The 26,017-nt window shown below is 43.6% G+C and overlaps 1 protein-coding gene across 12 annotated transcripts in view; it reads left to right on the forward strand.

The window, feature by feature from the left end:
• Nucleotides 1-26,017, forward strand: part of TNRC6A (trinucleotide repeat containing adaptor 6A) — a 60,195-nt gene that overhangs the window by 10,061 nt on the left and 24,117 nt on the right. For 6 of the 12 annotated variants that reach the window (XM_072349693.1, XM_072349698.1, XM_072349700.1 and 3 more), the window contains exons 1-5: nucleotides 7,677-7,872; nucleotides 8,539-8,586; nucleotides 10,969-11,004; nucleotides 17,321-17,411; nucleotides 20,331-20,352. In XM_072349693.1, the coding sequence (XP_072205794.1) occupies nucleotides 7,868-7,872; nucleotides 8,539-8,586; nucleotides 10,969-11,004; nucleotides 17,321-17,411; nucleotides 20,331-20,352 (202 nt within the window). In that variant the 5' untranslated portion in view covers nucleotides 7,677-7,867. Of the gene's footprint in view, nucleotides 1-7,675; nucleotides 7,873-8,538; nucleotides 8,587-10,968; nucleotides 11,005-17,320; nucleotides 17,412-20,330; nucleotides 20,353-26,017 lie in introns of those variants that run through there. The other 6 variants (XM_072349694.1, XM_072349705.1, XM_072349695.1 and 3 more) reach the window with 4 other exon arrangements.

Below are 26,017 nucleotides of genomic sequence, written 5' to 3' on the forward strand. Positions count from 1 at the left end.
GGGCACACCCCAATGATGTGGGCACACCCCAATGATGTGGGCACACCCCGCTAGCAGGGGCAGAGCCTGAGCAGCGTGGCAGAGGCTGTTCCCTCTGTGGGTATTGAGATGGATGGTGGTGGCTTTGCTCATTAGAGCCTGTGGCAAAGGGTCGGTGCTGGAAGTCTCCGTTGTGGGGAAGAGCTGTGAGGGGAGCTCATTAACTTGAAAAATTGGATCCAGAGGGCTCATTTGTCTGATATCAGCTCTGTGTTTTCTCTAGTAATGTAGAAAATGAGGGAGGGGGATCTGAGCCGCCCCTCAGTGACCGACTCTTTGATTTAGCTCTTCCTGATCCGTGTCTTCTCCTTCAAATAGCCTGCAGCACAGTTTGCTTTCCATCGTTTTAAGCCTGTCCATGTGAACACAGCCAGGCCTTGCCATGTGTTTTCCAGGCACCACACGGCCGTGCCCTTTGGCCAGTTGCTCGTGGAGCAAGGTCCGGGCAGTGCAGAGCAGGGCAGCTTTGGACCATTGCAGGCCACCAGTTGCTGCTGTCAGGGATCCAAAGCCATGTGCTGCATCCACACTACAACCATGGCCATGCACACCACAAAGCAGGGATCTGGGCTGCTCCTTGCATCCCACACGCCCAGCACTGTGCTTCCCCTGCGGCTCTGAATGCATTTGCAGCAGGGACCCCAGCCTGCTGGAACCCGGCCGGCAGCAAAAGTGACAATTAATGACAGCTTGAACAACAATCCTGCTAATTGCATCACGCTATTAATAAGGCAGGGCTGTCAAAGCACAGCAACTGCTCGAGCGTAAGTCAGGCGCCATCCGTGCCAACCGTGGTCCCCAGCCCCACACGTGGCAAGCACAGGGGGAGGACAGGGAAAGTTGTGGGGCTCAGTGCTGCTGCTCCATCTGGGGGAGGCTCCCCAGCAGCTGACAGCGGTGTAAGCAATGTTCTCTTTGCAGTCTCTCCCATTAGAAGGGAAATCTATTTCCTGTTTTTAAAACGAAGGCGAGCGAAGTCAGTGTCAAATATAGATATACGGTATGTAAATGAACCTGACAACTGAGTGAATAAAAAATGAAGGTGTGAATTATTGAAGGGTGGGAGGAGATGGCGCATGCAAATAGCATTAATGCGGAAGGAGGCAGCTCTCCGAGCAGGGAACAGGGGTTTGGAAACGAAATTATTTCTTTTAAGAAAAGGGCAGCAGATTAAACAAAAGCCAACAGAAACTGGCACGCGTTTATTCCAAAGGCCTTTCCTCCTGTTGTGTCCCTTCATTCTCCTGCCATTTTAATAAGTTTGCCTTCAAATCAATGAGAGCGATCAACGGCTGCCGGGTGCTTTAGTTTTAGCTAAAATACGGCGAAATGAGCTTTGCCGGGACTGCAGGGACGGCCATGGGATGGATGCACACCCATTGACTCGGGGCACAGGGCTCAGCCTGCCGCAGGGAAACCGGGGAGCTTCTGAGGCAGCGTGGTGTGCATTGCTGCAGGGATGCAGCGAACGGGCGTTTCTGTCCCCACGCACAGCAGAGCCGGCACCTTGCTACACAGGGGGCTTCCTGCCCAGCAGCCCCGCGCACCGCACGTACCCTGCGTGCATCCCGCGTGCATCCCGTCCGCCCCCCCCCCCCGCCGCTCCCCGCCGCCCGGTGCCGCCCCGCCGGGCTCCGCTCCGCGCTCTGCCGCCATCTCCGTGGTAACGGGGCCGCCGAGCCGCTCCGCTCCTTTGTGTGCAGCGCGGCGCTGGCGGACGGCCAGGAGCGGCCCCAACCCGGAGCTCCGCGGCGGAGCCGGCTGTTTTCCGCCCTGCCAGAAGCGAAGGGGCCCCAGGAGGGGCGCGGCGTGGCAGCGCTCAGGGCTCTCGGAACGTCCTCGAGGAGAGCGGCAGAGGGAGGACGGGCACGCGGTGGTGGCCGCTGAGCTGGAGGGGATCCAGCAGCAGCAGAGCGATGGCAGTGCTGCCAGCAGCGTGGTGCCAGCAGTGCGATGCGATGCAACGGAACGCCAGCAGCGCCGGCAGTTCGATGCCAGCAGTGCGATGCCGGCAGTAGCAGCGGTACCGGACCAGCCTGCCGCTCCCAGGAGGGTCAGAGCCTCCCCTGGGGCTTCTTTGCCATCCCAGAATGTGAAAATCTTTAAGGCTGATGTGGCTCTGGGCAGCCTGGTCTGGTGGCTGGCAACCCTGCACGTGGTAGAGGGGTTGAAACGAGATGATCGCTGCGGTGCTTTTCAACCCAGGCCATTGTATGACTCTATAAAACACAGCACTTACAGCTCAATGGAAGTCCATTTGTCAAAACCAACACACTGGCCCTAAGCCCTAAGCAATGTGTTTGTTTTGCTGTGCAGTGAAGAAGGAAGAGATCTTCATCTGTGATCTCCGAAGCGCTCCTCAGAAGTGAACAGAAAGGGAAAATAAGGGCAGTTTATTCAAATAAAACAACAATAACATCCACGAGGAACAAAAAGCAAACAAGCACAACGAAAAGAACAAACTTTTGTAGATGTAAATGAAAACAGACCCAACAAAAAGGAATGATACACTCGATGCTGAAATGTTTGTCAAGTTGGCAAAGATTTGTAAATAGATTCTCGTGCAGCACCTGGTAAGGGAGAAAAGTGCAAGTCTGGAGCAGCAGACCTTGCTTGTCCTCTGCTACCAGGATAACCCTGGGCTCTGTTCTACGGTGTGAGCCTCTGCTGTGCTGCAGTGATGTGTGGCCACACCAAGTAACTCTATTTCCAGATGTGCTTAGGAGTGATTTAAATAATCAAGACAAGGCCACTTTGAAATCAGTGCTCTTTGGAAACTGATCCCTGGGTAATGCGTGTCCTCAGCTGATGGGCACAAAATCAGGAGCAGAAGCAGATTGATGGGGAGAGAGTACTGCAGCTGGTGGGACTGATTAAGTGTCCCCTCAGTGGCCCTGTGAGTCCTCGCCCTGCCATGCAGGGGACATCAGGGCAGCACTAGGATCCCAGCAGTGATGGAGACAGGGAGAAGCCCATGTTTTTCCCTGCACTCCTCACCCCATAGTCCTGATGATGGTGATGGAAGAGGACACTGTTTTGTCATTGCATGCTTCTCCAAACAGGGCTACAATACTTTAAGGCTTGCTTTTTTATCTAGGAAAAATGCAAACAGACAAACAAAACTAGAAGAAGCCAGGGCCATAAAGCAACCACCTGCCAGCCATGACTCGGGTGGCTCCAGCACAGGCACAGCCTGGGGTCTGACACTGTGCTTGTGTCCCCTCCCCATGGTGGGAAGGATGGAATGGACCCTCAGTGTGATTTCCTTCTGAGGTGCGGTGCAGCCCCGGCAAATAAATAAATAGATGCTTGGAAGCATCTATTGCACTGCACCACTTAAGAGACCAGGGGACTCGAGGACAGTGTAATTGGCTGGATGCAGAGTGAAAGTCAGGCTGAGCGATTCCATTTTACAGTTGGCAGCCTTCCCAAGTGCAGATCAAGGGAAGCGAGTTGGACTAGCTTTAAAACACGGGGAAATTTGTTATCTTTTATAATTTTTTATTTATTTATTTATTTTTGCTGATTTAAAGGGTAGGATTAAATTCTCATTTAATAAGCCCAAGTGCCTGCTCCCCCCCATTCTGATTGCTGTGTGTCACAGCGATAATGTTGGAAAGGCACTGGGAGCCTGGAGGCATGGCAGTGAATTCTGTCTTCCTGAGCACAGATCTGATGATTGCTCGCTGCTGCAGCCCATGAGCAGGCGCTGACTGCTTTGCAGTGAGCCTTGCAGCATGGCATGGGAGCTGCTTCCCAGGGCTGCTCAGAAGGCAAGCCCAACATTTGGTGTTAGCACCTTCCAACTCCATCATTTGCATTGCCTCCTCCTAATTAAGGATCCTACAGAGACCCAGATGTGTAATATAAATAGTTGGGTTGACTCAACTGAGCTGCTCCTGGGCAGGCTTTGTTTTATAAGAAGGACCTGCTTCTTCAGGGCTTTCACCTTACCAGCTCCTCCCATCGGCGATGTTATTTTTAAACAGTTCTAAGAATGCATCCTGTAAATAAAACCCTTACCATGAATGAGGAGAAGAGCCTTTCTGCAGAGCAGTGCACAGAGCCTCTCTGTGAGCAAGAGAATCATTTTCCCTTGTCTGTCGGATCAGCTCATTTAGGTTATTTAAGTCAAGTGCAATTTTGAAAACAATCCGGTTTGCTCGTGACGGCTTCTTCATTCGTGCATAATGATGCTGAATGTAACAAGCAGCAAAGAGTTACTGACGGCAAATTTGCCACATACTCAGGCCTGTGCTTCTCATGTAGACTTATAAAGGAGCCCCTTGCTTTATTTTCCCCAGACATTAGGCAGCAAGTATTTCCTAACATGTCAGCTTTAGAACTCGGTGCTGAAGCTTCATTTCACGTGAAGCCTTCACAGCAAACACAGATAAAGGGGAGGGTGGAGGGAAGGGGAGCTCTGAAATGGCGCCAGCTCTTTTTTAACTGCTTTTAGCCAGCATGTTCCTCTGTCTCTTGCAGTTTATTCTCTCGCTCTGATTATGTAAAAATCCTAATTAAAAAGTTAATGGGGAACTGAAGACAGGAGGATCCAGATGTATGCCAGGCTGGCAGGGGGCAGATGGTAGCTGCTGTTGGGAGAGGATACGTGGGGATCAGTGACCAGAAGGCCATGTTTACTGAGTGGTGAAAATGTAACAGAGATCCTTCGCTGGCAGCTGCCTGACGGCAGAGCAGGTTTCTCCCTTCAGTAGTTGTTTCCATTATTTCTAGTTTCACATATGGCCGCGGTGCTTTGGAGATGTTCAAGTACATATTGGGAAAGCAGCAAGGTTTGATGCTAGCAGGACACAATGTGCTTCTTCCCAAGTCCCAAAGTACCTTTATTTGCTGGGATGCAGGCAGTTGGTATGGGATGGGGATGAAGTTCATCCTTCTGCTGCTCTTTGAACAAAAAAAGATGCTTCTTATCTGAACATTGTCTCACCTGAATTTCTCCAGTGTGCCCAGCATAACCCAGCAGTGTAGGAACAGGGCTGAAATAAAGTGCCACTTGGGAGGGTGAATGCTGTAGGAGTGCAGGGTTGGTGTGAGGAGATGCTGGGATAAGTAGTGGGGTTAGTTAATGCAGCTGATTGGCCAGCAGTACAACCAACTGTAATATTTATAAGACAGAATGGAAGCATTTTCTGCAGCAGTCTAGCTGCTAGGAGCATGTGCATAAATGAAATTAGGGAGCAAGCTAAAATAATACAGAAAACTACAGATCTCGACTATGAATTTTATTGCAAGAGGCATAATACAGTTAACAAAACAACATGAAAAGAATACATAATGAATGTATTAGCCTTCATCACTGAGGACTAACTTAACAGCAGCCCTCCTACATTGCGCAGTCCCTTTAAAGACAGATAAAACAGAACTGCAGTGAATGAAACAGCCAAAGGAAGCTGAATCCAGATGCAAGCAAATAGCAGCTTTTAGTCGCACACAATTACATGACAATCCTAACTTCCCCACATGAAAAAAAAAAAATAAACATTAAGACCAAATTTAACTTCCAAGTTATTAATAGAAGCAGAGAAACTAATTTCAAGCTGTCAGTGCTCCTTTAAGTACATGAAAAATAATGCTATCACTTTATGCATGTGCATGTTCAGCTCACAGCAATGCAAGATCTATCATTAAGCCTCTAGGAAGAGGACAAAAATAACCTTGCTGGCTAGGCTGCATTGTCATAAGTGCTCATCTTGAATCAAGTAGGATCTGCTTCAGCTGAAAAATACTCCATTCATGCTGGCAGAAAAGCAGGTGATAGTGCAGCATACTTTCAGAGACAATTGCTCATTTGTCCAGGGCACCCATTTATTTTAAAGGTGAATAGAATGGCATTCATTACTACTTTATTTTTTTCACTAACATTAATAAGAATGGTGAAAGCCAATTGAAACTGAGCAGGTAAACGTTCATGATGATGTTGCAAGCTGGATGCCTGAAGAGAGCAAGGACTTCCCCATGCTAAGAAAACCACTTTTCAGTGCAGCTCTTATAATAGATATATTATAATAGGAAGCAGGACGATGCTTATTTCCATGTGAACAGTGGAAGGGAGCTTAGAAGAAAGTTAAATTCCTGAACAGTACTGCAGGCACATACAATAACAATTATTCCTTGAACAGTAGCTGTTCAGACTGCTGGGATATTTTTAACTAGTGCTTTAGAACTAAATGCAAGAATGCCAGCAAGCAGCTGACTGAATGACAGTTTGGCTGTGCACAAAAACAACCCAGCACTGGGGCCAGACAGAATGTATTGAAAGCTAATATATCTCAATTTTTTTCCTTGCAGAGATGTAGTAGCTACAAGTATGACATCAGTGTACTTGGTATGGCACAAGTGCCTTCCCAGTCCAACCCTTCTAAAAAGAAAAGGATGATTTGTACTCACTGTATAATCTGTATTCACATTTTATCAGACAGCCTGTTCAAAGTGGTGCATCTGCCTCTTTCTAAGAATATTATCCTGTAAGCTTTGGAATTTGGAAGAAGTCAGACATAGTGTTTGTAAATGCTTGTTAAGCTGACGAGTTTAAAACTAGCATTGCGAATCACCCTCTTATATATGCTTATTGTTTATACAAGTAACAGCACTTTCAATTGCTCTAACTAATGAACTATATATATATGTTTAAGCCCCTCTTTGCTATTAGTTATTCTGTAGACTTGGGCAGTGTAAATGGAATGACTTCACTTTCATTTCAAGGAACTTTGCAGCTCACATTGTCAGTATTTGGGCCACAAAGACCTCATCCCAGAGCTACCTCAGCCTTGCCTGCAGAACCGTGCAGCTCTGTGGATGTGGCTCTGCCTACTGCAGATTTTGGTCTGATCTCATCTTCCTTGTTCATTACTGTTCTCAATTCGCTTCCTGTCAGACCTCTTGACTGGTTTGATTTCTCCAAAGTAATTGATGGGATATTTTGACTGAACAAAGAGCAGTAAAGCACAGAGTGTGGCTCATAGCTTCTCTCTTTACTGCATGCGTATGAAGTTACAATAGCTCTGTTTACTCTTTGCATTAAGTTTAGTGTTGGTATCAATCCATTTCTAGCTAGGTTTGTGAGCACTAGGTGCTTTTCAGTTCCTTCCCTTGACTTCATGAAGTTTGTGGAAGGGTAAGAGAAGCACAGTCTTATCTGATGGTGGTTACTTTGACATTAATGCTTTTCCATCAGTCTTATTAGTTACTGATTACCCAAAATTCAGAGCAGAGCTGAACCAGCAGTGCCCAGGAACAGAGAGAACTGTGACACGAAAGGGAAAAATATGGGTGGAAATCTGTGTTATTTTCCCATGTCATCTTGCAGCCCTCAGGGATGCGGCTGTTCTTTTCTATGGGATGCTTCATAAAGGAACGCTTAGAATTCAGTGTGTTTTCAAGGTTAGTAAGAAGTGAGCTGACACACCGCACCCCAAAGCAATTAGCTGGTCAAAGGGAAGGAACTCTGCTCAGATCTATCCATCCCACCCGGCGTCTCGCCGCATGGATACTGCCAAGGCCTCCTCAGGGTCAGGCCCCGAACTCAAGCGCTCCGTCACTCCAACCCGTCGCTAAGGCGGTTGCTACGGCGCCATGTTGGGAGAGCTCGGCGACCCGGAAGCGCTTCCGGGGGCGGGGTTTCGTTTCCTGTGCGGCGGGGCCGGACCCGGCCGGGTTAGGAGGCAGGAAATGGCGGCGGTGCTGCAGCAGCAGCTGCCGGGCCCTCCCGCTCCGCAGTGCCGGGCCCAGGCCGCCTAGAGCCGCCGTGCCAGCGCCGGGCCCGGGCCGCAGCCACTACGGGCCGGACTCCGAGCACTTTACATACATGAGGTAGCGGGCGGGGCCGGGCGGCGGGAAGGGCGGGCGCCGCCGGGCTGAGGCGCCAGCGGGGTCTTGGGCGGGGGAGGGGCCGGGAGGCGGCGGCGGGGGAAGGAAGGGGGGCGCGGGGCGGCGGGCGCGGCCCCGCCCGGCTGCGGGATCGGGAACGGGCTCGGCCCAGCCGGCGGGCGGGAGCGGCCTCGGGCGCGGGAGGAGGCGCGGCGGAGCGCTCCGCGGCTGAGCTTTGCCCTCCCGGCCCGGAGCCGTTCGCTCCGCTGCTCTCCCCGCACTCGCAGCGGGATGAGGAGATGGGGAGGGATCGGAGGGGATGAGGAGGGATCGGAGATGAGGAGGGAATTGTCGCGGCTGGGTTTGAGTCGGATTCCCAAGTTTCAGTGATGCAGCAGAATTGCGTTCTTTGAAGTGCTGCAAACAATTCCGCTCGGGATGCTCGCTGTGGAAGGCTCCTCGGGCTCCGCTCCCGCCCCTCCGTGCCCCGCTGTCCCCGGCTGACGGCCCGGCGCTCCGTGCGCCCCCCGGTGCTGCCGGCCGCCATGGGGCGCGCTGCGGTGCGCTGCGCTGCGCTGCGGGTGCGGCTCGGCGCCCCGCGGGTTGGGTCGTTGCTTCCTGTCGCGTTGCTGTTGTTGATATGGGAACCAACATCGCTTTTTGTTCCAGAGAGTTGGAAGCTAAAGCTACCAAAGAAGTCGAAAGAAAACTAAGCAGGTAAGATGCTTGAATCCCCTCCTGAGCTCAGAGCGCGGGTCGGCCTGGGGTTGGAAGCACTGTGGGTTTGATCTGGGCCTTTAATGTCACACTAATTGTGCGGATTTAATCAAACTGTGAGTTGAAAATATGTCCTGCTAGCGCATAGAGGCATTTCTGTGATTTTAGTACAACAGACTGAGCGCTTTTATGTGGTTTCTTACACGTACAACATCAGATTCTATAATAGAATTTCTTTAATAGGATGGAATGCTTATGAAGAGAAAAATAACTTGGCATTCTGTCCTAAGTTGAACATAACAGTATTTCAAAAATTAATGAAGGCGAGGTCTGTTTGTTTGTTTTTGCTATTTTTCCTATCCAGTTCAGGCAAATGTTGTTGAGAAGCAAGAAATTACTGTCTCAGGGGCAAAAAAAAAGCCTGGCTTTGAACTGAAATCAACTGCTGTGTAATTATTGGGGTTTTGCTTCTCTCTCCGCATTAAGAGCTGAAGGTGGGAAATTTCTAGTTGTTGTGTAGTTTTTATCTCAGCGTTTTACAGGATGGGCTGTTCCTTGTCAAATAGCTCAACGGTAAAGAGTTATGTTGAACTGGGAATTTTGTGTGAGTTATATACGTCACTTTTGTATATAAGAACTTATTTCTTTTGCACTGTTTCTAGTCCAGTCGCATTCCTGCAAATATCTGTCATTTCTCTTCATCGCTTTCTATTCTTGTCCTACCTTTGTATGTATTCTTTTTCAGTTAGGCCTTATAGGGACCTTCACGAGGGCCATTTGAAGTATGCTGGAAGCCTGAATGTAGCTGATAGATTGCTAGTTTGAGCTCCTGGCAGCCTGTGTTTTTCTTGCTTACTGTGATTAATCAGTCCCGAACTTTCAGATTGATTTCCAGTTCCACTGTGAAAACTGATTGGCTTTCCCCTATTGTCAGCGTATGTCTTTGGTTGTTCGGGGTTCTTTTGGTAGTACGTTTAAGTAGGAATAATTGTCCCATTTTATTGATGTCATTTATGTAACTTACACAGAATCCTTGAGATTAATTAAAAGCCATATGCTAGGAATAAAGCGATGGTCGTTGTTAAATGGGTTTTATTTGAATAGTAAAGTACATTTTTTTTAAGTAATCAAATGGTAGTAAATCACATTTCAACTTTTTAAGTTATTTGTCCACCAAAGATTCCAGAAGAGTGGAAAAAAAACAGAATGAAATCATTATCACTCTGTACATAGTGCTCGCTATATAATAGATAGCGGGAGCAATTTCAGAAGCATATTCTTTAGATATGCTAATAAATTAAAAGTATTGCGTCTCAAGCCTTAGTCATAAGAATGTGAGGATCTGTTGACTTAACTGTGAGCTCTCTTGTACTGGCAGCATAGATAGTGTAAAGAGGTGAAAGTAAACTAGAGCTGTGTAAACGAGGTGTTTGTGGGCAGTGGGAGCAGATCAAGGTTCACTTCTGATATGAAACGGTTCTCGGTTTTGTGACACAGGTATCTGTTTTACTCAAAATATTCAGAACTTTTTCCTTTTCATTTGAACATGAATGTATCAGTTATTTGCAGAAAACTTTCTTCTAATTGGTTTCTTCTTAGTGAGAATGTTTTTACCATGTGGGAGCACAGCTTGGCACAACGTGCCTGCTCTGCATGGGCTTGGTAATTGCATTAGTATTGCAGAACTCAACAGATAGCTGTCGTTCTTTCTCTACTGTCATTATCTATGATCTTATTAAATTTGCAGTGACCTGGTCAAATTGTAGAAGAGCAAATATATCTTTTTTTTATCGTTATCTAATAGTCCTATGCCATGGTTTGTCTTAATGTGAAATTGCGGGCTGTATATACGTTCTGTTATAAATTCTGTGGGATGCTGGCATTGCTTCATGTAAGTTCTGCAATTCCCTTTGGAGTTGATGCTCATGAATAAATTGGTTTTTAATCTCACTAAGAATATTGGCTTAGACTATTGGTTTGTGATAGAATGAGCGTTACAACTGTTAATACAGGTAGCTTATCCGGTTAAAGTGATGACTTTTAACCTCAGGTTTAGAAGTCTGGCGAGCTTGGCCTTTCATAGAAGGGTCAGCATCTTCTCTAAAATGCACTTTTGCAGAGGACTAGGTGTGTATTGCTGCTTGAGAAATAAGCACAGTGTGTGACTCAAACAGTAATTCAAATAAACGCATCGCACTTTTTGTTGTTGCATGTTACAAGTGAAATGTCACCTGTTCAGTCTGCCTCTGAACAAGAGTGTGTAACCCTCCGCTATTAACCAGAGGAACGCAGCTTAAATTTGGTTAAAATGAGGAGGAGTACAAAAGGCCATTCAGTTCTTTCGGTTTAAGAAATAACTTCTTAATTCTGTTTGGTAAACAGGGCTTTCCTGCCTCACTTATGTGGAACTGAGAGAAGGTAAATATCTGAAATATGTTTACAATTTTATTCCTAAGCACATGGGTTTGACTTCCCAAGCATGCATGTCACAAGAAGAGTTCACAGCACAGCTTTCGTTCACCCTATTTTTCTGCTCCATCTGCTTTGGCTGCAGGCTCTCTGTGTTCCTGGGGAACTGACTTTACCTGACATCACATATACCTCTACATCTCATCCACATATTCTGCTAAGTTTCTGCTGCGTGATTTTTTTTTCCTTCACTCTTCTGTGTTAGACTAACAGCCATCTTTCCATGAGGCTTTCCTGATTTGCTTTCGAAAAAAGATGAGATGGCTCAGCGATAGAGGCATAGGTATGAGAATCAGAGTGAGAAGTGCAGCGGTTTCTGCTGATTCTTCATTTCTGTTTGTGTTGGGAGAGCAGGGGTTTCGTTTTATTTTTTTCCCCAATAAACTTCTGCAGTCAAATGGGAAGAGCTTATTGCAAAGAGGCAGCATCCTTTCAGAACCCTTAGAGATGCTTAGGCAAAATGATACATTGCTTTCTCATCTACCCAATAAGTGGGGTGCTTTTTCAGCTCATGTGTAATTGTCAGGTTGTCCCTGTAAGGCAATTTGCTCTTACCAAACTCATCCTGCAGTACATTTCTTGACTTTGTGTTGGTAATACTGAAGCTGTAAGGGATGAACAGCTGTATGGTGAAGGTGGTGGACTGAAACAATCAGCATTCACATTCATGCCTCTGTTACAGATATCCTGTATGACCAGTTTGTTTAAGGAGGAGCAGTTTAATAGTTCTTTGCTTTCCCACTTGTAATGAAGATAGGGATTGTTTATTGCAGCTGCTGAAGTCTTGTATATTTGGGTGACAAACGTGTTGGGAAAGAGATCTGTGTGCTTGTGGAGCAGTGAACATTGATAGACCCTAATCTGGAATGAAGCTTCAGGGACAAAATGTAACAAAAATATTATTCTGGAATTGTGGTGTATTTTCAGTTGTTATAGTTTGGAATGTGGTTCTGTTGAACCAGCTTCTGCATGAGAAGGATGGGGAAGGTGAGTGAATTCCACTCGGTTGTTAGACGTGTTAGTTGAATTTTTATCACTTTTATGGTGGTAATTTGAGGTCTGGTATTTAGAAGTAAAAAAGAAAGTAGCTGGCACTCATTTGCCAATTAGTTATGCATTGAAGTATCAGTTTATAGCTTGGCAGCACCTCTTCTATACCTTAATAGCTGGAAAGAACACAGATGTAACATCTCTAATTCAGCGGTTTCCTCATCGGTGGCTTTCTTTGCTCCTGTGCAACATGCTGGGTTTTTGTGAACTTCAAAGTAACGTCTTCTGTGCTGTGAACTTGGAGAGTGTTCCTTTCATTGTGATGCACTGTTTTGCAGGAAGCATTAATAAGGGAGTTAAGTGGTCAATTTTTAGCCAGAACACACCTTTTCTAATTGGTTCTTATATAGAAAAGTTAGCTACAGGTTTTTAGAAACTGAGAAATAATTTTATTGTCAGCTGTATATGATTGCACTATTAAAAATATCTTAGCAAATTATTAGGTCATAATACAGCAGAAATAAAGATGTTCTGAGTTCTGGCAGTATGTTTGGAAGTCTGTATGTAATGCCAGCACATTGTGTATGTAGTACATGTATGTAGTACATGCTACATGCTTAGTGCCTTTGTAGAATTATAAATGGTTTTTCAGCTCCATATTCTTATGTGCAGTTTTCTGTCAGTGTTCCACCTGTGGTGTTGCAGGTTAATTTGTAACTAGAAGATAAGGAAATGGTGGGTTAAAATATATATGTATCACTGTAAATTTTAGAGTGGTTTCAAAACTGTATATAATCACTTCTAATTGTGTTTATGTTTAGTAGTGTAGTCATGAACTTATAGAAGGCAGAAATCCAGAAATACTGAAGGCAGAAGCTGATGTCTAGTGATGCAGCATCCTGAGTGATGCTGTCCTCTCAAGAAGTGGGTGATGGATATTGTTTTACATTCAGTTATTAATAAATATCTTTTCCCTTCAGGTATTATCTCAGGGCCACCAAGGGCTGGTTGGTTCCTGGTCTCCTTCCTGCAGCATGAGGTGCCCCATGGGAGCTCCTCATTGGCTGGGAGCAGTGGGCACAGTGTGCTTAGTGTAGGGACAGAGCACTCCAAAAGCTTCAGCTCAGTGTTCGGAGAGCTTCAGCATCAACCTAAGATGTAAGACCTCTGGGAGAAGCCCTGCTCAGCCTCACTGCTTCTGAAAGCATTCTCCACTGTTGTTAACGGTGCCTTTAAAAATGTGCTAGCACCATCTTGTGGGGCAGTGAGACTTTAATTGGGTTTGAAAGTGAGTTCAGGAGGTATCTGCATGGCAAGCAAACACTGTGTGAGCATCTGTAACAGTGCTGACATCTTCAGAAGCATTTGAAGGATGAATTCTAACTGCTAGTGTTAGCTTGAAGAATCTCAAAGCCCAATTAATGCAATTCTGTTACAGAAGTAGTTTGGTTCTGGTGAATGCTGGATAACTGCTGTTAGTGGTGAGACGGCACGTTGTTTTCCTTCAGAATTGACATTTGCAGTGTGTTTGCACTGTGTGCTTTTTGCTCTGAGATGCTGCGTTCATAATAATGCAGGGAGAGTCTTAGATCTTAATTTGTGTCAAAATTCTTCTTGTAACCATGATTCCCTCAGTAGGGTGACAAGAATTGTAATTTCATTGTGGCGTAACGTCTTCCCTTTTGTAAATTATAAGAGCAAAGATAGCATGCTGTACAAACATTAATCACTGAATCCTCATTATGTCTTCCAGAAAGAGTATGGTTCTCCTGTAGTGTAAGAAGCTAAACATGTCTAACTGTCTTCGCTGTTTTGGCACAGATAATTTTACAGTGCCAAGATGGAACTTTTTAACTCAGACATTGTTAGAACCTTGTGGAAGGATTAAAGTTGTAAGTACGATATGATTGATGTAATCAGTATCTGGGCTGCTTACATTTGGAACATTATGACTGCTTCAGTTTGCAAATAACAAATGAAGCCAAACAGAAAATAAAATGTAAAGTTAGCACTGTCATAACTTAAAGAAATAGCAATGAATGCTGGCTGTAAGGTCAGAATGTAGCTGCTCTCCGCATAAATGGCACAGTGATAATAGGTATGAACTGAAAGACTCGGACTCATGTCACCCAGAATCAAAGGCACTTCTTTGTCTTGTAAAAGTGATGCAGCCATTTGATAAGATGAGTGAGGTGCAGTTACAAGGTGGGCCAGACATGCTGCTGCCAGCACTGTCCCTGTACCCCATCAGTGGGATAAACCTACCCAGATGCAGGGTTCAGCTAGGGAATTTTTTCATCTTTTTTTTTGGTCTTGTTTCTTATTTCTGTGTTTCATGTTAGGTGCTACAAAGTATCGTGGAGCTGTTGACAGTTTGTAGACAGTTGCCTGAAATTTGAGTGCCAAACAGGAATAGGGAGCTATTGGAGGGCAGGATGATACAAGGGAAATACTGTGTAACACTTCTGTTTCTAGGGATGTAGCATTAAAATGTAGCTTATTGTTTGTATGTTTTAATAGGTGTTGGGGTTGGGTCTGTGGCACTTGGTGTCTGCCGTGCATTTATGTGTTAGAAATAAAAGAAACTTGCTCTTTCAGCTGTTGGAGGTGGAAACTTAGGAGTCTGCTTTGGACTGATAGCTTAATAGGAATTAAATTTGTGTTTTAGGTTTAAGTAAGAGGGTAGTGGTATCAAGAGTGCCTTCCTCAAAAAATTGATGTTTTTAATGAAGAGGATGGGCAGTAAGGGCTTTACTGTTAATTAACTGCATAGTGGGTCAGTTTTGCTTTTCAGTCACTGAGATGTGACATTATGATGGTAATCTAATGCTCTTTCTAGGAACTGCCTATAGGTAGGCAGCGTGCTGAATTGTCTAGGGCTCTGATATATACTAACCATGGTGTGCATGTTCTGAGTTGTCTTTGTCATGTAAAGTCAATTTAAATACATAAAAATTGAATAATCGGTGTTATAATTTAGGTGTTCTATTGTTGCTGTATGGAAAACAGCACGTGGTAGAGTAATCCAGAAGTAACTGTGTTGGTTGGTAACATTTGTGTTCTATAAACGTAATCATTTTGACTTAGTTGTAGCAGGACTGATGAGTCACTTTTTTGTTGTGAAGATACTACTTTGCACAGTGTGTGCTTCGTGCAGTGCTGCAGCTTTCTTCTAAAACCTGAATGATTTCAGTTTGATTGCACGTTCTCAGGGTGCAAGACGAGGATGGACAAAACATGTGTCACATACACAGCACACAGATGTCACTGCGGGTAAATCATTACCCCACATTTGCACAGCATCCAAGGGGTTGCTTTAAAGCAAATTGGCACGCTGTGGCTGTTTCCTGCAGTTACGTGACTAAGCTCTTAGTTATCCGTCGAAGATTTTTGATGCCTAACTGCAAATTGTTTTTATATATTAAGACAGCCCTTTTTTTGTACAGAGCAGAACACTGGAGATATATGCCTGATAAGGCCACTTATCCCCACTTTGACATAAGTTCACTTCCTTCAGTTGTTTCTCAGCTTTTCCTTTCTCTGTGGTAAATAACATGGGTGACTGCTCAGTTGTACTGCCCAATAGCTGCACAGCAGCCAGGAATCCGAGCTCTTCTGGAACTCCAGCTGGTGAGGCACAAAGCACAGGCAGCGCTGGGACAGGGCTGTGACTGCTTGTGAAATGCTACTCTGCGAGTGAGGGCTTCTTCTGTTCTGAAATGTATTCATGGAGTAAATGAGGTGCCGTCTTCCTTAGTCAACACTTGTGGAGTTTGTTCCCACATCCCATTCAAAGTATGCTAGAAACTAGGAGGTGTTTGGAGAACATGATTGGCTCAGTGAGAGGGCGGTGTGCGCTGGACCGAGCATTAGGGCTCTGCATATCAGGGTGTTTGTGGCAGCCTATGAATGCTTCAAGAAGAGGGCTGCAAAACATCTTCAGCCTTGTTTTTTTTGTGTGTTTTTTTTTGGGGGGGATCGTTGTTTTAGTCTTGTCCAAGCCAGAAGCTTCCAAGCCCTCCACCTTCAAACACTGCTAACTCTCACATGGCGAAAATAGCCTTACAAGTAGGCTTTCCAGGAAATACAAATTCTTTACTGTCTGAATCTCAGACATTGAAGTAAGCGGGCATTGGTAGGCTTCCTCTGCCTTAAAGCATTTGGTGCAAGCTGCTGCCACTTCCCTTTTTATATTTGGTTTCATTGCTGTTTTCTTGACTTTGGAATCTTTCTGCTTTTTTGTGAGCAATAGTTTTTATTCTGATACCTGAAACAATGCATTTATCTTTGTGCATTTTGTTTTGTCATGAGCTTTTTTGCATGATTAGCCCAAGTCCTTGTTTTGTCTGCTGATTCCCAGTCTTTTCTACCCATTGTGGTTTTGTGTAGATTTCCTTCTTGTTCTCATCAATAATCACTGCGTCTCCTCAAGCATGACATTAAAATACAGTTTGTTATTAGTTCATGCTGACACAAATAGATTGCATGCCTTGATTCTTTCCTGCTTTTGGTGCTCTCCATGTTTTCTCTACTGTTTTTATTTACTAAGGTCTGACTTGAAGAGTGTAGCATAATCTGGGAAGCAGTGTTACTGCAAAGCCTTCTGTTTTAGCACCTGAAACTTTGTATTATGTGCATTTAAATTAATGACATGTGAAAGCAAAACCTGTTATTACAAGTTAGAGTTTTGTCACTCAGTTTAGGAGCTCTAAAACTGCACTGCTGTTGAGATCTCTGCTCTGGCCATGCTCTTCAGTTGGTACCTGCTTGTTCATACATTCTTTATGTCAGCAGTAGCATCTGTACACGTGCACAATTAGCTCAGTGCTTTGGCAACAAAATGGGTATGTGTTGCTTGGTTGTTGGCAGAGACAGTGTATAAGATGTGTGATGCCTGCCTGGGGTTGATAGAGGCAGTGCTTGTGGCTGGGGAGCTGCCCACGGCCTGGTTCATGCTGGGTCAGAAAGAAGGGTATGTGGCAGTGGGAAACATGGTGTGTGAGAGCTCAGGCACTGATTCACAATAGGGAGAGTTCTGGGGGGCTTGAGGGGGGAGGGTGGAAATCTTGTATGTACCTTGGCACTGCAGCTGCCCTTAAAAGTTTTGTCACTTGTGATTTGCAGTGAAAGTACATTGTCCCTGTGGGAGTCTTGCTTCTAATTGGATAATATTTCTCAGTTCCTTTTGGGTCTCTCTGAAATAATTGTTCTAAAATGAATGTATGTGTGTACAGATTGTATTTTGGGAGAGTTAATTACCAACTGTGTGGTTCAGGGATTTAGTGCAAGAAGAGGAAGAACAGTTGATGGAAGAAAGGAAAAAGAGAAAAGAAGACAAGAAGAAGAAGGAAGCTGCTCAAAAAAAGGTACGTTGAGTTTTAAAAAAGAGCACTGGTGGATTTTGTTTCATTAATAGTAAATATTGTTTGATCTGTTCTTTAACAGCAGTGTTCTCTTAATTTCGCTTTTTATGCTTTATGTGTTCTGACAGTATTATAATGGTAACTTGACATCTTGAACGTTTTCACTGGCTTTGGGTACAGGTTACTTAGAGACTAAATATTCTTCTGAGATAACCTCTCACTTTCCTGATTCTGTTCTCTAATTTAAAGCTTCTTCAGGGGCAGTTCTCCCTGTTTGTATGCCTAAACAGAGGTGTTCCATGGGCACCTATGGAAAATTAGGTATGTCTAATCTTACAGCAAATCTAAGTTTAGATCACATGTAAAGGCTGCTTTTGGAAAAGGTGAGGTATTTGCTCACATTCCAAAATCAAAGCTTCCCTGATCTTTTCAGTAGCTGACAGCAAAACTGCATCGTCATTATTGGATCTCAGTTGTAAAAGTATAACTCATTTTCCTCTTGAAATTTTTAATCAAAGGCTGTAATGGAGAGGCAGCTGGTTTACTTGATGAATGTAAATCTTCTCAGAGGTTCTTCATAGCCCCCCAAAGTTTAGAATTGTCACGAGTTTGAAAGACGTTCTTGAATGTAATCTTTAGGAGAATTAAAAGCATAGATGTTTGGTTTCCTCATTTGGAAAAAAGAATCAAACAAAAAACATTTGCCTGAAATTTAAAGTTTGGGTTTGCTTTTTTCTGGTGGTGAAGTACCTGCTAAACTGTTCCTAAGCCATGTGGCTTTGTTTACTTGCTGTATGCTGAGAATAGCAAAATGTTACATACCATAGGAAGAAGTTCCTATGGAGCAAGAGTCTGTATGATGCTGTAAGGCTGGTTATTTGTGTTCCTGGAGAAGCTTGAACCTTATCTGAATTAAAGATAACTCTCTGAGAAACGGCAGTAACAAACAGTTAACCATTTAAAAGAAAAAAAAAACAGTAAAATAGTCCTAATACAGACTTGGCTTGATTCTAGATTTAAATGGTAAACTTAATAAATTAGCTCTCAAATGTTATGGGAAATTTTTAACTGCTCCTTCATATTTGTGAGTAGTTTCAGTTTGTCCAAAACTGCTCATTTTATCTGGTAGTCTTTTTCTGTTTGATCTCTTCAGAACATACTATTTGGATATATATATGTGTGTGTGTGTGTGTGTGTATATATCAGTATATATCAGTCTTGGGCTTGCTAGCAAAGGCTTGAAAGCACATAACCATGCACCAGCTAATGGAACGGAAAGCTAGTGCTTATTTTTGTGCATGCTGTAGTCTTTTAAAAAATGAAACTAAAAGATGGTGCTGTAGGTTACAAACGTGTGGCGCTTGGCCTGCAGATGGTCTGTCCTTTTGTTTGCACCTTGATGCAGAGCAGATTTTGCAGGACATCAACCTTTTTACGCCCATAAAAAATATGCATGGAAGCAAGCGTTCAGGACCAGCTGTTGTGCATAAACTATCCTGGGGATCTGAGTGCACAGGAAACTTCCCAAGGCTTCGGTGTAATTTTTTTGGTAAAACATATTGGTTAAATAAAGTCAGCATAATGAAGAGTTGTGTTATGTAGCAGCCACAGGTACTGCAGCTGCCTTTTGGAAAATGAGGAAGAGGAGCACTGATACTGGAGTCAGGGTATAAGGATAAGGGTAAGCAGGCAAACTGAAAGTGAATGGGATGAGGTTTTTAGAGGCACTGATATAAGCAGCCCTTGGTTTTACTTTGCACTCCTTATTCCAGTGGGTGATGCATTGCCATTAGTAGAGTGGATTTTCTTCAGAGGAGATTTTGCAGACCTCTTAGTGTAGCTATTTTTATCAATCTCTAACAGCATAATTTTTATTAAAATCTTTCCTGGGAGCATGAGGCTGCGTTTAGACAATATAGCAAATTTTTGCAATTGCCTTTGCCAGTTTAAGAAATTGAAGTGTTTTTCTGTTGATGTACTGTTAATTTCCAGAGAAGTGAGGATATGACAGTGAAGTGTCATGAATATCTTTCCTATGTAAGCCCTAAGAGTATTAATAGCTAAAGCTAACCAAGGTTAACATCAAATGAGTGAATGAATTTTTTCGTGTGTGCATGCTCTTTCTCTCGAGGTTTGAACTACAGATAATCAGAGCCTAAATATTGCTGCAAATGACTTCATTGTGTCACATGAATATGTGCAGTGCCGTAGTTAAGACAGGTTGTGTACAGTTACCAAAGTAACCCAATCAGATTAAGTCTCATTCCACTTTAGCAATATAATGCATTTTGGAAGTGATAATTGAGAAGTCTCTTCAGCTGGGAAGAACTGATTTCTGCTTCTGAGATATCTTTTCTGAAGCCTGTTTCACTTGCTTTTCTAGGTAAATCCACACCATTAAAATGTGTTTCCATACAGGAGATGTTTCTATTCTCGTTTTTATTACAGGAAACTTTATTCCATTAGATCTCCTATCTTGCCACTGTCACAGGAGCAACAAATTGAACTGTGGAAATGAAAGACTGAAAGCTTTGGCATTTACTTTGCCTGCTTTAGATTTCTATGCTCCTCTTTGTTTCCCTGCTGTATTCTGCATGAGATGTGGTTGTGGCTTCCAGGCACAGTTTTTCACTCACTTCAAACAGGTTAATTTGTAAGTTTAATTTAGTCTGTTTCACGTGCTTATCTTTCAAATTAATTTTGTCTTCTCTAACATTTTAGCAGCTTTCTAGGTGTGAAGAATAATAGGTGTGGGTTGGTTAGGGAGAAGTAGAAGGTTCTGATGGAGATTATTAAATAATTTTAAAACATTTTCAAAGGAGGAAGGGCAAAAACTAACGTTACTTGTGTCACTGGCATGTGTACACGTGGTTCTTCCTCTCACCTGTGCAAATCACTAACACTTCTTCTTTCTTATTCTAGGCCATTGAACAAAAAATCAAAGGTAAGTTACTTTAGAGTTTTCTCTCTGTATAATATTTCTGCATTTTTAAGTATGGTGAATCACATGGCTTAGCTGAAAGCTGTTGGAAAATAGAATCTCTGAGATTTCAAAAAGCTGCCACAAGTGGAAGAGTAAAGGGGAATGGTTTCTTCCTTGAGTTTTTCTCACCTTCCTGTTTTCCATTCTTAATTGCTTACTCAGCACTAGGCAAATATGTAATACCTTGAGATCTCCTTAATTGCTTTTTTGCTCTTCTAGTCTGACTAGACCCACCAAATGGATCTGTTCAGAATGTATTTTCTAAGTTACATGTCAGGGAGACTGGAAACACGATATATAAGGGACTGGTGTGTCCAGTTCTGATTACTGTATGTGGAGGGTTATTCCTGGCAAAATGATCTGTACTGTAAAAGCTGTAGTGTAGCTGTTTGGTGCAGGCTGGGAATGCTGCCATTGTTCTTAGTGTTCGTAGGTTTAATAAATTCTCTGTTCCTTCTAGAAGCAGTGGAAACATCATTTTCACTTTCTTTTTAAGTTAGCTGGAAAGTGAATAACAGTCACATACGCAGTTACATGGTGTGCTTCTTAAATCACTTTTCTGTGGGAACATTGGGTTTAGTTTAATAACTTGATCGATGTTAGAAACAGGAGCTTGGAAACCCTGCTCAGCATTGCTGCAGGTATTGCTGAAAGATGGAATGTGCTGGATGTGAGGCAGCATAGGGGTACAGGATGCTCTGTGCCTACCAGGAAGTGTCTAAGACGATATACAAGATCTAAAGAATTGTGGAAGTATTTGTTTGTATTCTGAATTAATCAACCATGTCTGAGGAAAAAAATAAATTAGCAAGGGAGAAAACGATACAATACTTAAATAATAACATCCATTTTGGATGAAAATCTGACCTGTGTACTCAGACGGTGGCGTTGCATTGGGGATGGCCCTGCAGCAGTAAATGGCTAAACATGGTCTGGGGGTGGGCAGGGCACCCTGAGGGGGTCTTCACACGGTGGGGAAAATGCCTTTCTTATGAAGGATGAAATAAACTGTTTGTTTGTTTTCTCTTTGAAGACAGAGGGTTGTTTACAAAATGGAAATATAGCATTCCAAACGTAATGTTACCATGTTATTAAAAGGGTGTTTCAGCAAGCGTAGTGGGAATTCAGAGTTGTCAGAGAAGCACAAGCTGGCAGTCCCTTGAAGAAGTATGGGCACGGTGGGATTCACGTGTGCAACTTTTTGCAAGAGTTTCTATAGGAACAAAATTTGTTGCTCATGTTGCACCTCGCTCGTTCCTTGTTCTGCCTGTGTGTGTGTTCAGGATGCAAATTAATGTTTCATTAAGTCTCTGAGTTTCCATCGCGTTGATGTCTTAAATTATTTATTTTGTGCATGAGCTGAAGATAAAATACAAGAGTGTAGGATCTCTAAATAATTCAGAATTATGTTCTTTCAGATAAGTAGCCACTTCCAGGGGGGTGGGGAACAGAGAGGTTCGTTCTTTATTTCTAAGCATAGCCTGGATGTTTCCAAAATGTTTGTTTAGCTGAGGTAGGAATTATTGTTGCACCAGTAGCTGTCAGTGTGCATGCAAAGTATTAGAGCACCTGCTAAAGGAGTCAGAGGTGCTGATTTTTTTCTTCTTCCTTTTCGGGGCTGAGAATGGAAGTAGTGGAGAAAGTGCCAATGTAAATGGTTCGGGTGCAAATAGCATTTAACACGGTAGTACTGGCATTAAAGATGTGTGTGTTTCATTCCCGTGGATTGATATTCTAACCTGTCTGGGTCTATACATCTGGTTTTATCAAAGAGGGAAGATGGTGTTCACAGGAGTTAAGGACAAACTCATTGAGTAGCTGTGAAGGTTTCTCTGTGTGACAGCCAGCAGAACAAATCCCTATCTTGACAAGTGCCCTCCAAGTACTCTTCTATCAGGGGTTTAGAAAAGAATGAATATCACTTGAAATTCCTCTAACAGCTCCATAGAATTCTCAACAATCACACTGGCATTCTGTCTGATGTCGCAAAATAGGTATTTTCACTATGTTTTATGTTAGCACTGCTTTGGACAGATAAATCAATCCCTGGGATTTCTCCTGAAATGGGCATCTGCAAACCATGCCGTGGCCAGGAGCAGTGATACACAGAGCACCAGCCTAAATGCTGTGTAAGAAGAATGCTTGGGGTTTGGTTTTGCTGCTCACTTCAGTAATTGTGACGGTGCTGCTGCAGAATGTGAGATTTCATTAGGGGATCTTTTTTTAGAGTCAGACTTTAATTACATACAGAATAGCGTTGTGCAGGGATTTACAAAAGCGGAGCACTGATGTTTGTGTGGATGCTGTGGCGGTGGTTGGTTGGTTGTTCTGAATGTTTTTGTGCTTTGCAAAACAGTAAAGCTAGAACCGAGCACATCCGTCAGTCTCCTGAATCCCTCTGCTTTGTGGAAGGCACAGGCGTAAGGGCTGACTTCTGTTGCAGAACAGAATAAACTTTGAATCAGCCACTGAAACAGAAAGTGCTTTTAAAAATAGCTGGGTGTGGAATTGAGATCTTTGACTCATATTTCCCACCATGGAAACTTCTTAATTCGTTTTTCTTCCCCGTGAAGCAGAATTGCTGGAGCACACTGAGCCTTCTGTTTGTGTTGGGTGTGGGGTGGTTTTTCGTCTGCCGAACTCTGCTTTACCTGATTGCAAAAGCTCTCGCGTTAGCTTTTTAACGTTGCGTGTAAATAGCAAAAATGAACAGAACTGTAAGTGCTTACTGCTAAAATTGCCCGTATAAATGGCATCTGACTTACCTTTGTGCGGATCTTTAGGGGTTAATGAATTGGCAAACAGTGAGATATTTTCCAGATCAGCTAGCTGAGCTTACAGCTGCGGCCATTTTTCCACAACGAAAATTCTAGCACTACATCTTACGTGTGTCAGCTTGAAAGCCAGACTTCCTCTGTTTGCCCTTCAGCATTCCAGCACTGACAACTCTTTGGGGCATGACGTGCAGGCAGAGTGTGTTACAGTATATTTTTAAGGGGTCAGCTTAAACAGCAGCGAGAAGCAACGTTTAAATGACAGCTCGGTGCTGCTCTTTGTGTGGTTTAGGGGACGATTTGATCTTTGTAAGCTCATTTTGTGCGAGCGAGAAACTGTTTTCCATCTGCACCGAAGTTATTCAGACAGCTGCCATTTTTTTTTTTTATTGGAGGGGGAGTTTAAGTCACTGGGCCCCTACTCCAGGAGGAGTTGGCAGGCAGCACTCCTGTAGCAGTAAAATGACACCATGCTTCTCCTCCATTTTCTAATGAAATCTGCAGAGTGGGAAAGCAACACAAGTTGGAAGCGTCTGTCTTTGGAATCTCTCTGCAAACTTTAACTTCACCATCCCCTGCTCTGTGCGTTCTCAGCAGGTTTGTTCTTTCTAAAGAATCTGTGATTATTTTTTTTTTTTGGTGTTAGTCCTTTCTGTAAAATGGCTGTTATTTGACAAGTAAATTAGCTGTGATAGATAGTCTGCTAATAATGCTACCGTTCTGCTTTACTGTGGTTCAGAACCGAATGCTGCTGTGCACAACTGTTATTAAGCAAACAACTTGTTTGTAAGAAACTAGAAATGCTAAGGATTACGGGGTGCTGGAATTTCTAGTGGCTGCACTGGAATATGATCTATTATTTGATCTCCTGGGAAGTTGTGAAGCAGAAACTGTTGGGCACGATAAATTGTGGAGCTTTGAACTTACTCTGTGGCGCTCGGGGAAGTGAAGATGGAGTAATTCTGTTGCACCTAAAAAGCACCTCTGATTAATTTCCATTGGAAATGAACATACAAATATAAACTCTGCCCATTTTACTCTAACTGTATTATCTGGTGAGATTTCTCTATGTGGTTTGCTGATTGAAGCACAAAGAATACCATATTTCTTAAGGAAATTAATACACGATAGTAGAGGGATGTACTTTTCTTTAACTGTTTGGGAATCCTTGTTGATTTTGTAGCTTCAGGGTGTCTTGGCAGAAAGTAGCCTGGTCGTTATGTGCGCTCTTTTACATTTGAAAGTGGTTCAGAGATCTAAAGGTCGATTAGATCTTTAGTTGTGAGCACTTAGTCTTAAAGCAGCAGTAATTAGGAAAGCAAACGATTAACATGATTAACATTGCTGTGTGGCAGCACTGCCCTAAACTTACTGCTTTCATCTATTTGCATGTCTCATGACGTTGTATACAGACAGTTTTACTTTATCTGGGAGGAGAACCGTATATGAATGGAAATGGAAGAGCAGTGAGTCTTTTGTTGATGGTGTAGTATGTGGGACCCAAAATTTCTTCTTGGGGGGGTACTTTCCACCAAGGTTGGCTGTTAAGCTAACAGATGTTACACACAGTGTGCAGAAGGCTACAGGAGCTGTGCGTGACCTTCAGCATTGCCATCACTGTGTGACTGCCTTGGCGTGGTGACGGTTTGCTTGCTGCAAGAAGCCCTTGTTTTGTGTCGCGCTGTCAGCACACCTCAGGTGTGAGCTGTAAGGAAGCCCTACAATTAGCATGAATCAGTTGTGTTGGAAGGCGTGCTGATAGATCACAAAGCTGAGGTCTGAGCTCTGCCCATTGGCTGCACAGACTGCCATATGTGAAGGAAACTGTTCTAATTTCCACGCTTATTGCGGTACGTAGGCCACAGAAATGTGATTGCTGCTATTGAGTTGGGCTGCTCACAGACTTTGAGATACTGTCTAAAATGCAGAGAAAACAACAAAATACACTCAGTTATTTTTCAGTTCTCTCACTTCTAAAGCAGGAACTGTTGAAAGCACGGAGTGGAAATGCACTTGCATAAGATTTGTTTTACTGAAATTGAGTTTCGATTTAATTTGTTGTCATGCATGGAGTTTCAGATGCATATAAGGGGGAATCTGAATTATCCGCTTATTGAATATGGGCAATAACTGTAATGAATGGAATCTCATGCAGTGCTAGTATTTTTTTTATCAACTCCAATTTATCTGTGAGCTTTTGAATACCTTCTATTCCACATGCTCTGTGCATTAAATTGACTCATGTCTGGGCCGTTCCTCCTCGTAGTTCTGTCCCTCTCCAGCCAGCTGTGAAATAGGGAGCAGCAGGTCAGCACTGTCAGTGTCTGAGTGCTGCTCTGCTCCACCCCCAGGATGTGCCAAAGGGCCTCTTGGGAAGCAATGGCTCATCCTCATTTTTCTATAGTAGCCTAAATATAATATTTCATTAAAACACAAAGCAGATGCTGAGTCTTAAGTGATGTTTTATTCTGAGTGTCCCGTTCGACTCCTTTTCCTACAAGATCGTAACTTTTTGTATAGGTTACACTTCTAAGTTTCCCATGGGAGTAAGAGTTCTATTTTTAGTATTTGAATGTTTTAACATAAGGTTTAATTGTCAGAATGAACAGATGTAGCCCCTTTTCCAGTATCTGAAGGGGAGCTACAGGAAATAAGGGGACAGAACCTTTAGCAAGGTCTGTAGTGATAGAACAAAGGGAAATGGCTTCAGGCACAAGGAGGGTAGATTTAGGTTGGATATAAGGAAAACATCTTTTACACTGAGGGTTGTGAGGTGCTTGAACAGGCTGCCCAGAGGTGTGGTTGGTTCCCCATCCCTGGAGACTTTCAAGGTGAGGCTGGATCAGGCCCTG

This window comes from Excalfactoria chinensis, chromosome 14, assembly GCF_039878825.1.
Source record: "Excalfactoria chinensis isolate bCotChi1 chromosome 14, bCotChi1.hap2, whole genome shotgun sequence".
NCBI lineage: Eukaryota > Metazoa > Chordata > Aves > Galliformes > Phasianidae > Excalfactoria > Excalfactoria chinensis.